The following is an 18,347-nucleotide window of genomic DNA, read 5'->3' on the forward strand; positions in this document are numbered from 1 at the left end:
GAGAAGCAGAAATCTTTGGTGGGAGGGGGGATGATGGAGGTGTGCTGCTGTCAGTGATGTGGGCAGAGACAGCAAAGTACTCTTTGTAAGCTGGGCACAGACACAGAAATGAAGTGCTGGAAAGGTCTCGTGTCCTCCTCATGTCTTCAAGGTCCTTCTGCAAGAACCTTGCTTTAAGGTCTCATAAATGTGTCTATTGCAGGAGGGGTAGAAAGCAGCCTGTATAGCCAAGGCTCCAATACTCTGGGGAGGGAGCTGTGCCTTAAATTGATGCCATAATAACTTGGAGTAGAACTTTGGATTTTGCCCTGTGTCTGTTGCACTATGGTGGAGGAATATAGTCTGTTGAGATCTGACAAATAGAGTTGATTTTTCAGTAGAAGTACTGGGATCTGCTGAGGCATGGATAAATAAAATAACAGTATGTTAAAAATCAACAAACTGGAGCTTGTCCTTGGCCCCTGGTATGTTTTACCTACTTCATTTAGGTTTTTCAGCACAAAGAGGCTTTCTGTCAGAAGCACTAGCAGAAAAAGAATACAAGAGCAATGTCAGTGGCCTCTGGATGAGGTCTGGTAGTGACCTTCTTCTACTGAAACATTACAGGAGGAACAAGAAGACCCTTCTGTGAGCCAAGCAATTATATTGCTGCTGGAAAACTGAGTGTTGGCAGGGGGTAAAAAGGCTGTTTTTTAAAAAGGATTTATCATCACCTGTTTTAACCTGCTTAAGTATTCATTGTTTTCAGCTTTTTCTCTTAACTATGCAAGGAAGGATAGGGTCTTTTTTCAGTCTGAGATGCTCCTTTGCTATCGTAATTTTACAGGATGGAGCTTTGTGCAGAATATTTACTTCCAATTTGTAAACTTTGCTTAGTCACAGCCATGGCCTCCCTAGTCCTCAGTGATGTTTGTGTTAGAACAGCATAGTCTTTACAGCCTAAATTATTCTTCCCTGTAACTCTGGTTTGTCCGCTGGGATTTTAAAATGTCTGCTCTTCTCAGTGTTGCAGTGTGGCCCAAACTCCTTGCTTCACTGCTTCTTCTTTGCTTTTTCCTGGGCATTCATCTCTGTCTTTCCACAGGTACTCTATTTGTTCGCTGGGGGGTGAACGAAACCATTAATCTAGTTTTATACATCTAGGAGGGCAAGTACTGAATAGCTAGTGAATTTAGTAGTTAGCATTTAACTGTCATGCTTTTATGTTTTGGGGTTTTTTTCATCCTTATTTGTTACATTTTGATGTTGAGTGTAAATGTTGTGTGTCACTTTTTTCAAAGTCACTTAAGTCGCATGTGTGAAGTGCTGAGGTGCTTTTTCTGTGGCTCTGTGGGACTCTGGCCCCATGTTTGTGAATCTGGAGGGAAGACAGAGAGAAAGGACCATGGCTGCCAATGTCCTGCAGGGCAGGAATCTGTATGCTCTGAACGGTGATCCCAATGCTTCTGGAATCAGTTGGGAACTGCCTCTGAGACATCTTCCATCATCCTGCTGCGTTGTTTCAGCCTGGAGGAGTCTTTAATGCTGGGTCTCCATCTTCATGCTGACTGGGAAGCACTGAACCAATAAATTGAATCTCCTTGGTTTACAGTACACCCAAAGTGGTAGTGTTCAATGTCTAGGAACAGAAAGCATTTCTCCCATGGAACATAGATTCTTACAGTGGTCTAAGGTGGGAAGGCATAAGGTCCATGTGGGAGAACTACAAATAGAAGCCTCAAATCTGAATTTGTCAAACTCCTGGGTTGGTCAAAATAATGGAATGGTTTCGGTTTTGCTATGTCCTGTAATTTTTTGGTGGCTGGGGCTCCATGCAGAGCAGGATGGGATGAGACAGTCCAAGACAGTAGGAAAACGATCTTAACCTTGGAAAGTCCTCTACTGATGGTGGGAGGATGGTGAATAAAAAATATGTGATCCAGAAGGTGGCTTTGTAGAATTATTCTTTTTTGTGTGTGTGAAGCTGAAGCATTAGTCTAAGTATGTTCATTGTAATGTTGATAATTTACTTCTAAAATGCAATAACATTTTCATTCTCCATTGACTTCTAATTTATTGCTATTTAATCCATTCTATGCTACAGACTTATTTTCAAATGTAGAAAAATAAGCTTATGATCCAGGTTTAACTATGAAAACTCTGTGGAATATCAAGAAAAGCAACTGCTATTTCAACTGATCCATCTAATGCCTTTCTATAAGAAAGTAATCCCCATTTTCAAATTGCTTTACAATTGATGGCAGGCAGAGTAAATCAGTGCAGGAACAGTGTTTTTTAATGCGTGAATCTCTTAGCTCCTTCTGCCAGCTTTGTTTTCTTCAACTTGTCCAACAGAAGATACAAGTGTTACAACAGAAGAGCAGAAGTGTTCCCCCTTTGGCAGAAGGTTTTTCACCAATTGATCTTTCTGAGACGGGATTTTCCAGCTCCAGTGAATGTCCCTACCTGGACATCAGCCCAGCTTCTGCTCACCATCACCACCACCAAGCCTGAGCTTGCCAGCCTGCTTTTGGCAGTGCTAACTTCCATGGCTCTTTAGAAAGTAGTATTTCCTCCTTTCTTTAGGCTCCCTGTCCTCATTGTCCTTGCTTGATTTGGTTTAATTTTTTAAACACTAGGTGTGAAAAGATCCCACTACTTTAGAGTTCAGAAGTAATGAGTTTCCATCCATCTATTGACAGCTATTGGTACTTATCTTATTTCTGGTCAAAGAATTACTCGGTGTATGCATATGAATATATCTTTATTCCTTTTAAGTAACAATTTCTCTTTTTACTTGTCTTTTGGAAATCTGTGTCCTTTCCCATAAGTGAACATGTCATGAACCCAGATGGGTACCATGTGTAATTCTCCCAGGCTAAGTACCACTGGCTGAAAAATTCATAGTTGGTGTTCTAGGGTAGGAAACCCCATGTATGTGTACTGTAGATTCACTGATGTGGTATTTGGACTTGATTAATTTGGTGATTTTGTACAGCATGCAGCTGAAGTAGCTGCTAATGTTGTTTGACAATATCAGAGGTTAATCAAGCTGTTTCAGGTGGCTTTAGCTTTTTGTCAGCTCAGAAAGTAAGAATAACAAGTTTTAGACTCTTTTCAAAGGAACGAAAAGTACATTTGGATGATTAAAACTTTGAGGGACAGTTATACTTCTGTCTTAGTTTCAAATATGCTTCAGGCTTTTGGCTTCACCCCCACAGCTTGTGAGTGCTCAGGTTCTTCTGGGATCTCGTATTTCTGCTCTGAAATGGCTGAAGCTGAACAAGTCCCATCCAATACTAAGCATGTGGAAGGCTATGCACTGCTGGTGTGTACAAGAGCCTTGTTGAAGTTAAAGTCTGTCCAGTTTGGATGTTATATTTCTTCAGAAATACAGCTCATTTGGTTGCAGTTATGTCTGCCTCTTCAATGTCACTGAGAATGATCATCACTGATGCATGAAGCCCTCATCCCACTCTCAGGGGTAAAGCTGAGCTGATGCCCTTTGTACCTTTCTGGTAGCATCGGTGGGGAAGTGGAACATGCTTCACCTGCAGGAGCTTGGCAATTGCAGAAAGAAAAGCCCCACTCTTGTCTCTTTTATCTTCTCAGTTACTCAAATAGGAAGAACATGATGCTTTCCTCCAGCTGTGAGTTTCATTTTTAAATTTGAGATATTTCTGGTGGATGTAAACAACCCCTTTGTTTTGTAATCCTTGCATTTTGGCAACCGATGCGAATGCCTTTCAACTCCTAAATATGAAGTGTTGTGGGTTTCCTTCTGCTAAAATCCCATTTTCTGATTCATGTGCCAGCATAAGTGTTATTCCCAGAGCAGTCGTAATTCACTGACTCCTGAAAAAAGGGCTTTGCTGAAACATTCAACAAAATCCCGAGGTGTGTTAAATCATTTATTGAGTCCTCACTGAGCACTGAGGGTCTGTGGCCTTTAGCAGAGCATAAACTGCAAATTCTGTATTTTATTCCTTTTGCACCTGAGTAGATGATAGTGACCTTTCTGTAGAAAGATCAACTTCTGTGGAGACTGATTTATGAAAACAAACTCTTCCCTATTATTTCAGTCTAATGAAGACTTTTTGCTCCTGGATTCCTCTCAAAGGATTAGACCAGTGTAGAGCTCTTCTTATGATTACAGGACCATGTAATATTTATTTGTTTTATTTTGTAGCTACTTGTTGAATAATTCCCAACAAGCTCATCTGAGTAAATGTCATTACTATCAGAAAAATAATATTACACTTGAAAACAAGAGATCTCTCTTCTCCTGTGCAGTCTGTTGGTTTCTGTCTTTTATGGTTTGTTTTTGGCAAATAACTTGCTTTACTTTTGATTCTTTAAGGCTTGTGCTCTACTAATCCCTTGAAAGTCTGTATGGTGTTTCCACAAGACATCTTGGTGATTGACAGGCAGGGAAGGTGGAAAAGCTGCCAAATCTTGGTCTCCACAGAAGATGAAAAACTGTTCTTAAAAATCTACTTGTGTTGATTGCAATGTAACTTTCATGTAATTTTTTTTTAAGTAGCCAGGAAAAAATTCACCAATTATAGTCTCTGGTGTCCTTTTCAAGGGCTTGTGCACACAGGACATAAGTTCCAGGAACAATGCTGAAATGCTATTGAATATTTGGGTGTTTGAGTGTAACTTCCCAGGAATTGGGTACAAGAACCATGCATCTGCATTGATCATTTCTGTCCTCACTGTGAGTGTCAGTGTCCTCTTCAGGTGCCCTTAGCAGACTGCTACTAAGCTGTCATCATTCCCAGTAACATAAAATTGAACTTGCAATATAATGAAGAAGAAATATAACTTTTCAAACTTAAAATACTGTAGAATACTTTAGGTAAAATACTCCAGTTCAGTTAAAACAATCTTTGACCTTGTTTATGCAAAAATTTATGAAAGCAAATTCTCTAAAGTTAATGTCATAGTGTGCTACAAATATAAAGGGATGTGTTTTCTTTTGTGCTCTCACCTATGGAGAGTTAATGCACAAACCATTAATGCTCTCACACTGAACCTCGTGTATTCAGATTTATTGGTAGTAGATTAACTCCCTGGCATTTTAAACCAAGGGCATAGGCAGTATGTAAGGAAAAAAATGATAGGTATCTAAAGGGGCATAAAATGAACCCATAATGTCAGATGCTTTGTAAATTACAAGAATAATACTTTAAAAATGGCTATTAAAAGGCTTATTTTCAAACTGCTGTATCTTGAAGAGGAGTACAAGTGCCTCATAAATGTGTGAAGAAAAAACAGTCCCTTTTTTAAGAACAAAAATAGTTGCTGTATCAAAACAAACCAAATAGAAGTGCTTTGTTAAATCAAGTAGATGGCTATTGTAAAGTGCAGCAGAGGAAAGTTAAATGAAACAGAATTCAAAGCAGTGAGGTCAGTTAAGTAGCAGTATTGTACTAGAAATTGTATTAAATTCATCAAGGCTTTAAGTTGATTAGATATTTTTTAAAGTATATAATTGTGATAATTTATTCTCATGTTCATTAAAAATTAAAGCTGTTTGAGTTCTTTAGCTCTTATAGAAGGCTGAGTTTTGCAGAAGTCAATTTTCTAGACACTAGGCAAGAGAGGATGAAGCCTGCTTGGACAAAGAGGAACAAACTGTTGTGTACTAAGCCTAAACTGAACCAAAGCCTACTCCAAATGCCAGGTAGTAAAATACTTGCTGTATGCAACCATAAGGGCACTGTTAGAACTACTGATGACTTGTTTTGCATCACCGTCCTCTAGTAATGTAGATGTTACAGTCTGAAATTATACTTCTTTTTTTTGCAGTCCTTAACATGTTGGAAATATGGCCCATATAGGTCACCACTTCCAAATGCCCCCTGTGCTGTGAGGAATGTATGTGTCCTTTGCAGCATGTATTTGTTCCTCTAAACAGGAAGACTGGAAAAAACTCCTAACAGCTGGAGCCATTAGGGTGATTGTGGTGTTTGTTTTCTTGGGTGTTTTTTTCAGGGAGACTTTTTCTTGGGGCATCTTTTGTTCAGATGACTTCAAGCTTGGATTGCCTGACTTTGCAACATTATTGAGGCACAATAATGAGATAAATATACAGGAGCTGGTATTTTATAGTATAGGAGCTGATTTTATAGTTTTTTGAGAAATTTGTGACTAGACCTGAAGACTTTGAACTGTTACAGGATTGGTAATCAGTTTGTTTGTCCTGGTGAAATCCTTTTTACATTAAAAGTAGTGGTGGTCCCCCAAAAGCTGTATACTAGTTCAGGCAGCTGGCTCAGAGTGTAACAGTACAGGTGGTATCAAAGACAAGAAATTGTGCTGACAGCCAGAAAACATATGGGTAGCATCTGTATTTCTCAGGTTGCTGAAAGGGTAATGCTCCTCTAATGTGAAACTATTCCCTGGTGCAAAGCTATGGGTGTTTGGCAGGATTTTTCCTATCACGTCTACTGTGTTTTAAAAAAGTAGTTTCAAAAAAAATGGTTGAAAAAGCCTTACTGTGGTGTTTTCCTGAGTAGAACTGCAAACCATTTGGTTGTTTGCTTCAGAAAAAACATCAACCCAACTCTCAGCCTTCCCCCCCCCCCATGCATGTGTTTATACAGAGTTGCTGTTGTTATAATTAAATATGTAAAGAAACTTTGCACTTCAGAATAAATTATTTGACCCCTTAATACAAGGGGTTAGTGACAAATAATTTAGTTGTTCTGCAGCTACTGATGTTCACAGATTTTCTTCAAAACAGTCGATGATGAACAACAAAGATAATTTCTTTTAATATTTCAGTGTGAAGAAAACTGGGTAGTATTAATTTTTCAGGAAAATGAAATCTTGAAGTTTTTATAAATACTGTGCATGCAAATCTGAGGCACTGGAGTGCAACGTTTAGGGTAGTTAGTAATGCTTGACATTTGGAAAGAAAATTGGAGTGTTTTACGCAGGAAATTATACCATGGGTACTCTGAACTGACTAATAGAGCTGTTAAGCAAGACTTTTAAATCACAGGATAGGACAAGAAAACAAAAAAAACACGTTATATATGTTGAATAGCTGGCTGGTCCTAGTGAAGTGCTACCTGTGTCTTTGTGTCCTGGTAGACATGGTTTTAATGTCTTTATGCTGCAATTCAGAGAAACTCAAGGTATAAACCCCTTTTCCTGGAGAGCTTTATGTAAGAGTTGTTTTTCCCCCCTCACCTTGATGTGCCATTCTTGCTGTAGAAAATTCATTCTGGTTTTGGTTGTTATTTCAGGGCTTTCATTTGCTTGAGGTGGATTGAGTGATGATGGCTCAGTGGAGAAAAAAATCATAATGTTAAATAAATAGCTCTGCAGGATGGATCTAATCATCAGCTTAAATTACTGTGTGTTGCAAGTACTTCTGTGTGAAATGGCTTCAGTGTCAGAGGCAGTTTTTCACTACAGATAATAAGGTCCAGACTTATTAAATGTCACTCAAAATATAAAATATCAGAAACCCTTGCTGGAGAACAATATTTTCAGTGTTGCCGTTGTTCCAAAAATGCATAGACATGTAGAGGCACATATAAAGTTTTCCTTGTGTTTCTTCTTTTTGCAGGCACTATCCTAGTTGACAATATGCTGATCAAAGGGACAGCAGGAGGGCCAGACCCCACCATTGAACTCTCCTTAAAGGACAACGTGGATTACTGGGTGATCCTGGATCCTATCAGCCAGCGGTTATACCTCAATAGCACTGGCCGAATTCTGGACAGAGATGTAAGTCTGGGTGTTGCTATTTAGTTTTACCCCATAGACATTAATTTTTTAATGTTCAGACTGTAAACACCAGACCTGAAGGATTAATTTTGTTCTTTATTACAGCTTAGCGAGACCAGGGAAAGACTTGACTGTGTGTACAATTGTTATGTGTAGATGAGCACAATAAAGACCAAGAAAATAGATTTATGGATTGGCAGAAATATATATTCAGCTAAAATTGACTTATTTACTGAATTAAAAACATTATTATTCTGGCTTGCTGCTCTTGTCTGGAAGAAGTGCTCACCTCATGTCCCATGGCACTTATTAAAAGCCTGGTCTAGTACATTGACTTATGAGATGTGAGAGAGGGCAAAGGAATAGTGAATACTATAGTTCAGTTACAAAGCCTGATGTATTCAAATGAGAATGGGCTTATTTAGATTCTTTTTTCAAAATAGTAGAAGATTTCTGTAGTATACTAGTTTCTAATAGCATTAGAGAAATGTTATCAGGTAAAGTTTGATTTTTATAAGGATTTGATTTTATAAGGATTATAAGTAAGAGTGTTCCCATCTATGATGATTTCATTGAAGAAAAATGGCTTAGAAATAGAGACATTTTCTCACAATGCATTTCTGCATTTCATCAGAATGTAAAAGCAAACTGACTCAAAAGTGGCAATAATCAACATGGAAAGAGTGCTGTAAAGATAAGGCATTTGCCCTGCAGTGCATGAGGTTTGTTTTGTATGAGCTTGATTGATTAATTTGTCTTCTCCATGTGTTTTGAGATACATCACTAAGTACCAGAAACAACATGCAAATTTTCCCTTATTTCCATTTTCCATTTAAAGAGGCTCATTGAATTCAGGGCTGCTTAATTTAGTTGGAATTCCCAAACTGTTTTCATATGTGAGGCAGAGGTGTGCAGCAGAAAGCACAACGAGTGATGGTGCTGAAAGACTTCACTGTGCAGCAGCAGAGCGAGCGTTTCCTCCAGTGCCAGACACCTGGAACATGTTTGGCTTTTCAGTTTTATTTCAAGGCAGTGCAAAAAATCAGAGCCTCTATTAGAGGAGGTGAGCCTTAAGAATCACTCTTAAAAATGTGGGGTCAATTCTTCAGCCCACACAAGTCTTCATAGCAAATATGGCACTGGGAAACAAAATTATTTCTTATTAGATAAGTGTGAATTAGGTTTTTTTCATTCCCTTTTTAGTGACACTTGACAGGAGTATTCATCTGAGCTGCTTTATGGGACTCTATGCCAGAGGAGGTTTAGGTTGTGTGTTAGGAAGCACTTCCTCTCAGAAAGGGTAATCAGGCATTGGAATGGACTGCCCAGGGAAGTGGTGGAGTCACCATCTCTGGAGGTGTTTAAAGAAAGGCTGATTGTGGTATTTGGTGCCATGGTCTGGCCAGTGGTGTTAGGACACAGGCTGGACCTGATGATCTTAAAGGTCTTTTCCAGCCTCAGTTATTCTGTGATTCTGTGTAATCTATCTAGATGCTTTACCAAAACAACCTTATCAAAATATTTGATTAACAACAGTTTCACTAAAATCACAAATACTTTACACTGTTATGAGTACATATGGACACCTTACAGTGATGTTCTTTACAAGAAATAGACCCAAGTTACTAGGAAACAAGTGGGGGATCTGCATTTTCTCATTTTCTTAATTATCTCTAGATAATATTGATTTTTTTACACTGGTATTTCAGGGGTTATTCCCTCATTTTTAACTGTGAAATGTAACACTTCTTATCCCCATTACTGTAGTGCAGGGTAAAATTACTCATCCTGGTTTATTTAAGTTTATTGGGATATGAGAATAAAATCTGAAACTTAAAGTAATGAGATTTTCAGTGTGAATCCCATTGTAGCTCTATTCTCTGCTCTCAGTGAACTGCTCTGAGTATGAAGCCAACGAAAATGAAAGCAGCCTGCAAAAACCCCACTGACTGATTGAAAATGTGACATTTATCACAGAACCACAGAATGTTTAGGTTGGAAGAGGCCTCCAAGATCATGCAGTATAACCTTTGACCAACACCGTAAGCTAACTACTATACCATGTCCTCAAGGACCAGGTCCAAATGCCTTTTAAATCTCTACAGGGATGATGATTCCACCACTGTCCTGGGCCATTCCAATGCCTGACAACCCTCTCAGTGAAAAAAATGTTTCCTAACATGCAGACTAAACTTCCCTTGAGGAGCTGAAGAGAGCAATGAGGTCTCCTCTCACCTCCTCTTCTCCAGACTGAACACCCCCAGCTCCCTCAGCCTCTCCTCACAGGACTTGTGCTCCAGGCCCTTCAGGAGCTTTGTTGCCCTTCTCTGGACACACTCCTGCACTTCTGTGTCCCTCTTATAGTGAGGTGCCCAGAACTGAACACAGGACTCAAGATGTGGCCTCACCAGAGCTGAGTACAGAGGGATGATCACTTCCCTGTTCCTGATGGCCACAGTGTTCCTAATACAAGCCAGGATGCCATTGGCCTTCTTGGCCACCTGCACACACTGCTGGCTCATATTAAGCCAACTGTCAAAGTGAGTTATATATGAGTATATGTGACTATCAGTTATGTCATGGACTTAGGTCAATATGACTCTTTCCTTCCCAGCTTTCAAACCCGATCTATACTAACCCCCACAGCATATAATTTGTGCACAGTTTGTAGTTATTTTTGTTTTAAGCAAACAAAAGTTAAACCATTTCCTTCATCTTTCAAATTAAAACCATGTGAAATAATAGTACCAACAGAATTTGGATTTTTATTAATTTGAACTTTACCATTCACCTTTTTATTACAGAGCAGAAATTGTACTGTCTGATTCACAAATGGCACATACACAATTGCATTCAATATATTTGGATAGTACTCCCATTTTTCTCTCCAATGTGGCTACTTGTCAGCTCTCTGCTGATTCAGTTAGACTGTTTGTTCTTTTTTATTACTTTTCTCAAAAGAAAAACTTATTAGAGTCCGTTGATTGATTTTAGTAAGAATGACAGTATGTTTTCCAAACAAAATAAGATAAATGAAAATTCCAGACTTTTATTCCAAATCTTTTAGTACTTAGAAAGGGTGAATAGTGATAAATCAGAATTGAAGGTGAAAGGAATTGATAAAAGATATTAGGATTATAGTGTTAGAGGCTCAATTTAAGTTACAGATGATATGTGGTATGATCCTACCTGTGTTAGAAGCAGAACCACATCATAGCTGGCTGCAGATTTTTACAGCGAAGAGAAAAGACTTTTAGAAGTTCATGCTATACTTCAGCACAGAGAAAGTTGAAGGTAAATGTGTAGGGAAGAAGAGATATTTCATGTAAGATCTCAACACCACCATAATGCCCCTTTCTTTCCCAAGTTTGCTGACTCCTCAAGAACTGATTAGTGCCAAAGTCTGAAGGGTAAATAAAGCCATATGTTCTAAAATCCATTATAACAAAAATGAAAGAAAATTGTAGTGTTTGGAGTGAGTGAAAGTATAATATAATTATGGTATAATTGTAAGACTCAGAATCTCAGTACAAAAACCTGTTTGCATTCACTGTACAGAATAGGCATAGGCATCTTTATGTCACATTTTTTCACTTGTTTATTTTCTTTAAGAATTTGAGGTTAATAATTAAAGAATTTTTTCATTTTGACCTTTACCATGCTTGTTCACTCACTGCTGAGTGTTAGATAGAAAATCAAAATGGGCTTGCTGTCAACATTTTACATGCCAGAGAGTTGCTTGCTTCACAAGCTACCCACTTGCTGTGGGAAGTTAATAGAAGTCATGCCAGAATCCTGTATTTCCAAAGCAATTCCTCTGAACTTCCATTTAAACCAAAGGGGCCCTTTCCTTTATCTTTTTAGAAATGTTTTATTAACTCAAGTAAATAGTAATAGCCTTTCCAGCATGCATTTCATGAAGTTTGGGAGTTACTTTTCTTTGAATATTATGATGTTCACTGGAATAACAACAGGACTCTTAAGGCTTTTTAAATCTATACTTACAAGTAACCGAGTTGTTTCTAAATTACTTGTTAAATGTGTTACCATATTTCATTTATTTCTGACATGACTTTTCAATTCTAATATAAATAAAACAAAACTTGAAATGTGTGATATTTTCTAAGTATCTTTCACTAATCAGAAAAGGCTTCGAAGTTTTGCTTTTTTTGTTGTTGCTGTTCCCAAGTGAAGTGTGAAGTGCTGATAGGTCTGGGGATTTTTATTCCTGTATTAGTCCATTCAGCTGTCAAATCTCAGTCTGCAAAATGCAGGTTTGAGGCATGTAGGTCTACTGATAATATTTCCATGTGGATTGCAGTCAGGGCACTCTCAGAACAGTCTTTTTATTCCAGACACAGATTGTTAAATGTAAAGTGGACAGGCCAGTGGTCTATAAGTGAACCTTAGCAATGTTAACATCAGTGGAAAATTTACCTGTTAGCTCAGATTTTGACTGGGGATTTTCTCTTACAGCCACCCATGTCCATTCAGTCCATTGTGGTGCAAGTGCAGTGTGTGAACAAAAAGGTTGGCACCGTTATCAACCACGAGGTGCGGATTGTGGTGAGAGACAGGAACGATAACTCCCCGCAGTTCCAGCAGCAGCAATACTACGTGGCAGTGAATGAGGTCAGAACCCCTTACCTTTTTTTCTTCTCTTGTGCACTCTCATTGCTAAATGCTTTCAGTTCTTCCCCTTCTCATCTGAAAACTTTTGTAAATTCAGTTGTTTCACTCTGGAGAAACAACACAGACAACATACCTAAGTTTTTAGCTTGCTATAAGCTTTCTTTTTCTTAATGAGCAAGAAGACAAGCATACTCTTCATCAGGATTCTTGGAGTATTGCAGAAGGACACTGAATCTGAAGCTACTTCTCAATAGCCTTAATGTCTGATAGATTTACAAAATTTTTTCCTGCATTATGCAATTATATCAACAAATCTGGAAGTAAAACAAAGATATTTCTGAAAACAAATGTAAAAATATTGAAAGCTTGGCAAAAAGAAGTTTTGCTTTATCACTGTTTCTCTATAAAATGATGTATGTGAATGGAGTTCTTTTGGTATATGTTTTTATCACAGAATCATAGAAAGTTGGGGGTTGGAACTGACCTCGAGAGATCATCTATTCCAACCCCCCCTGCCAGAGCAGGGTCACCTATAGCAGGTCACACAGGAACACATCCAGGTGGGTTTTGAATGTCTCCAGGGAAGGAGACTCCAAACCTCCTTGGACAGGTGCCAGTGCTCTGTCACCCTCACAGAGAAAAAAATCATTCCTAATATTAATGAAGAACCACCTGTGCTCCAGTTTATAACCATTGCCCCTTGTCCTATTGTTAGTGACCCCTGAGAAAAGCCTGGCTCCTCTTCTCCTGGCACTTGCCCCTTACATATTTATAAACGTTAATGTTTATAAACATTCTCCTCTTCTCCTCGTTCTCCTCTTCTCCAAGCTGAAGAGACCCAGCTTCCTCAGTCGTTCCTCATAAAGGAGATGTTTCACTCCCTTAATCATCTTGGTAATTGGTATTTTATGAAACTGGACTTCGTATTATTTGAAGGAAAAAGAAAATTTCTTTCTTGAGCTGGCACAACTTCATTTCACTTTACAGCTTTTTAGTCTGACTGAATAATCTTCTTGATAACCAGTACATGGGATCTGTGTTTCAGTTAGCATTCTGGGGCTTTAATGATAAAAGGTGGAAATGGGAATTTACATGTAGGAGGCAGAATGTCTAGACTAAAACTAAGAGAAAATGGAGAGATGACTCAGTCTGCAGGTAAAGATTGGAAGAGTTACAGTTGCATTAAAAAAAAAACATAAAGCTGTTTAATATGCCCTGTGCATTGTGTCCCTGGTAAGGTTGGAATTTGAGTGATTTTTTTTTTTCTGTGAAAGACCTTAAATGCTTTAATGGTGTTTAATTTTAGTAAAATTGATTTGCTGTTTCAGAAAACTTTCACAAATTTGCATTGCTCTAACTGACCAAGTATTCAGTGATGTGCAGGATATCTCGTAGAGACAGTTTGTTAATGAGTTTAGGCCTAAGTAAGCCAAAAGTATGAAGTAAAAAGTCCTAAACCCACAGATTATTTTTGTGCAGAAACTAGAAGTTGAGATGAGACTATACAGGTTTTTCAGACTTAGTGGCCTCTTAATTGGTGAAACCTTTTACACTGAAATTTCCTGCAGAAAATTTTTGGCTATTCATCTGCTGATGTTCCCTATGACCAGAATTTGAAGGTCACAAAATACCCTCTGTATGTCTGCTGGTAAAGTCCTCCTTATGCTTTGAAATTGTTTTCAAATTGGCCTTTACATGGTAATTCTAATTTCTATGTTTCTGCAGACCTGTTGTGGAACTGCTTTTGGTCCTAAGTAAAGGTAAAAGAATAATTAGTGTGAAAATCTTCTCTGGGTTGTGGTGCAGGTCCCATTTCCCAAGGTCTGATTAATTTTTGCAGTAAAATTGAAGGCAGATAGTATGTCAGTGTCTTAATATGAAGGAAGAAAGGATTTTCTATAATTAGGGAGAAGTCCAAAAGATAGAGAGAAAAATGCACCATTTAAAATTATTTACATTTAGAAATTTAGTAATGTGCCAAGTATGTGCAGTAATTTAGTTGCATTACTGCTGGGCAAAGTTCACTGGTGCTCTTTCCACCAGTTGCTGTCCTAATTTAATAAGCCTCTTCATTTCATTTTATCACTGTTACATTTACAGTTTCTGACATGGCACCAGTGTGCCCTTCAACATTACTCAGTGGGTTAATGTTCTCATTAACTAACCAGAAAAAAAGTTCACAGAACATCTCAGACTTTCTCAGAGGTCTAAGTGACTAATAACATTATTAATGATAGTTTATTTTCCTAGTAATTGGTACTGCCTCTAGTGATTTTAACTATAGGAATGTTCTGAAGTGGGGGTTTGTGGTTATTTTTTGTTTGCTTCTGGTCTTCTGTTTTTAGCTTGAGAAAGCAGTACAAAAATTTTTCTTACATAAGTAACATAAAGCAAATCAAAGGACAAATTGATTTTTTATTTTATAGTTACCAGACCTGTGAGCATCACAGGTATCTCCTTATTTTTCTAGCCAGGAAGTTTCCCCTGTGTCAATCTGAGGATTTTTTCAGGGGGTTCTGGATTTTACTTGGTTCTTTGTCCTCTCAGCTGCCATGGCTCTTTCTGCCTGTCCCATGTGAGGTGGAAAACACATGTACTGGGGCTTTATAACCATCCTACAGTCACTGGTGCTTGTACAGCACATTAGGTAGACCTTCCATTTGTATTAAATCCATCTGCACACACACAGTAAGCACTGGATTTACAACCCTTGTGTTAAGCATCTTGACAGTGTGTGTGCTTTGTGAGGGGATGGACTCCCAGAGGCATCATGCTTCCTGCATACACCAAGTGTGAAGAAATACTGGGCAAAAATGTTTTTTCAGTTTCAGAAATGTCAAACAGTAGAATTAGAATGGGCTTTATGTCCAATATTCTTTATATTTGAACTGTCCACAACATACACAAATTATTTGTAATTTGTATTTATTATTATTATTTTGTAAAAGCTTATAATACCAACATAAATCGTAGTTTCATAAGTGTCTTTTTGATCTGCATATAAACCAACGTGGTTTAAAATTAATCCCATTTTTTCTCAGACTTGGGATGAGATGGATTTGGTAGGGTTGTGTCTTGGTTTGTACCAAAATATTTGCCAATTACACTTGATTGATCAGGAGGATTGGCATCCTCAGTATTAAGTTCATAGAATCCTAGAATATTAGGGACTGGAAGGGACCTCTAGAGAATTTAGACCAGAAGCTCCCCCAGTCCAGTGTATTTTCTGTCAGTGCTCAAAGAAGAGCATAAGGACTGGGAAATATGAAAGTGATGCTTTCCTAAGGAGTCATTGTGGCTGTACATTACACATACTGCCTTTGGTCTAACATAATCACAGACTCAGAGTTGGAATGGACCTATAGAGATCATCTTGTCCCACTCTCCCACTAAAGCAGGATCACCTAGAGCATGCTGCACAGGACTGCATCAGGCAGGATTTGAGTATCTGCGGAGAACGGGGCTCCACAGCCTCCCTCTGGGCATCACGTTCCAGTGCCTTGTCACCCTCATAGTAATGGCTCTGGGCCAATTTTTCCTTTCCTAGTTGCTTGTGAACATATAAGTTTTAAAAATCTTACAGTAAGAAATATTGACTAATCTGTATCAAACTCTTCCATGTTGTCACAGGCATCTGTCACATCATCAGAAGTTGATGGGTGCAAGTTTGGAAATACCATGGTAGCCATCCTTCAATTTAGGAGTAGAGAATTTTATTATTAACACCCATTTTCTGGTAACTTCAGTATTTCTGTGGGGTAATACTCTCTATCTTCTACCTCTAAGGTCCTGCTACAGTTCATAAAAATGAAGAGAGAAAAATTCCATGACAAACCTGGGCTCTTTTCTTTCAAGTTCCAACGGGTCCAGTGCTGCTGCTCTTTAAGGAGAGCAGGTTTTCAGGTTTTTCTTTTATACTGTAGCAGGCTCTGGCCTCACCAAGAGCTTAGTGCAGCAGAAGCAAGGAAGCCCTTTAAAAGGGTTGCTGCCATGTAGGAACAAGTTTCCTTTTTTCCTTCCTTAGCCTTTTTCAACACAAGGAGTATTAAGCATCTCAGCCAAAAGGAAATCCAGCAGCTACTTACAGCATTATGAGTTTCCTCATAAAAGTAAAATGCAGTTGAGGTTAATGTTAAAATTTTTATGATAATTAGACATACTCTGCAGAGTTATTTGCTTAGTTTAGTGTTTTTATTCACATCATTATTAATTAAGAGAAAAATTCTGACATAATGACAGTAGCCTGTGGTTAAATTTGGCCATGCATATTAGCAACTTAAAAATTGGAGTTATTGCAGTATGTTAAACCAAAATACTATAGTTAGGTCAAAATTCAGAAGGATGATGTGACTCAGTTAACAACACATAGACAAATCTACAGTAGTGCCACAAGCATTTCAAATAATGTATAACATGGGGGGAAACTAAAATCTTTTACTATGAAAGCTAAATTAATTGTGGTGAATTGTGGTTGAAGATAAATTTTCACAAAATATAAAAAAAAATTATCTCGAGCAATACACCTGTAATACAGCATTACCTGGTTTTTACAAGACTGACTTTTATCATATTGATGTTTCTTATGAGACTTAGCTGATTCTACAGAAGTGCTGGTAAGCTCAGGAGCATTTAGTAACAAGGTTTGCCTTTTTTTATTTTTATTTTTTTTAAGGGTAGGGGAGTTACTAGAATACTGTTCAGTGTTTATTAAACATGCATAACCTTATATCTGATGAGAATTTTCTGCTTGTAAAACAGAATTGTAGAGCTGGTTTGGGGTTTTCTGGCTATTTTTTTGTTTTACCTCACACTCCCCATTTAGCTGGCAGAGCTGGGGAAACCTTTGCAAAGTGAGTGTGTTTCTTGAACTTCAGTCATCTAAAACTTTTGCTTTGAGCTGCTGAGAATTGTCATTTGTGCTGAATTTTCATTGTTTCTGGTGTAATTATTCTTATCTATTTTCCTTGTGGAACTGAAGTAATTAATCTCTGCAAGTAGACATCATCAAAATAATACTTGCTTAGAATGATTAACTGTAAATCTTACTTTCCTTTGCTGTTAAGGGACACTGTGAAAAATTATTTATTTTTAACTTTGTAAATAGGCAATAACAAGAAAATTTATTTTCAGTATGTTTGGTGGAAATGTTGAACATTCCCTCCTTCATCAAGACATCTAACAGACATAAATCACATTGAAGGAAATTTTTAAGCATTACAGCTGTTGACTGTGGAAAAATAAGATTTATTGTTTGCATTTCCTCTCTATTTGTTTAGTAGTATTCTTTTGAAATCTTATTTGTTTCTTTACATCACAGTTCTTTTTCACTGCATTGAATTCCCACAGAGATTATTATCCTCAAGCTGTCACAAACACTCATATAACTTATTCATTACAATTCCTAACATTTTATCTTGCATAAGGTAGGATGCTCAGCATGGTCAAACAGTTTATTTTCTGTAGGAGATAGTAAAGTTTAATACAGAGAAGCAAAATTCTTTTCCAGGGTATCTCTGAAGGAGGGAAGGACACAAATGGGGCTCTGAAGACAGCTCACATGACACTTGTAATAAAGGAATATATAATATAGGAATAATAATACAATAAAGGAATAAAGGACCCACTTTTGCGTCCTTTGGAAAGGTGGCAAAGGAGATGGGAACCCCCCATAGACAGTAGTCAGTCAGAAAGCCCTGAACCATTGTGGGTGAAAATTAAATTGCTGGCTAATCAGTACAGTGTTGAGATCTCAGGGTAAAAATTATTGTGTACCTTTAAATGCTGTGTGCATCTCTCAAATGATTAACCATAGAGTTTGAGACAATTAATATCTCATCTGATTTTTTCCAAAGGCTGCAGTAATCTCTGATATGAGATCTTGGGCAGGCTGGAAAGTTGAGTGAAATTAATTTCTTCCTAGTTTTCAGGAAGACAGGGAGTGGCAGGGAAATTTTTTTCCAGTGGCTTTTCTAATACTATTTGTATTGCAT

General features: G+C 37.9%; 1 protein-coding gene across 1 annotated transcript in view; it reads left to right on the forward strand.

Moving 5' to 3' along the window:
* The window catches only part of PCDH15 (protocadherin related 15), a 350,336-nt gene that overhangs the window by 104,407 nt on the left and 227,582 nt on the right, over positions 1-18,347 (forward strand). Inside the window, exons 4-5 of the mRNA XM_030453000.1 lie at positions 7,565-7,725; positions 12,202-12,357. Coding sequence (XP_030308860.1) covers positions 7,565-7,725; positions 12,202-12,357 — 317 coding nt within the window. The remainder of the gene's footprint in view (positions 1-7,564; positions 7,726-12,201; positions 12,358-18,347) is intronic.

This window comes from Calypte anna, chromosome 6 (genome assembly GCF_003957555.1).
Source record: "Calypte anna isolate BGI_N300 chromosome 6, bCalAnn1_v1.p, whole genome shotgun sequence".
Classification (NCBI taxonomy): Eukaryota; Metazoa; Chordata; class Aves; order Apodiformes; family Trochilidae; genus Calypte; species Calypte anna.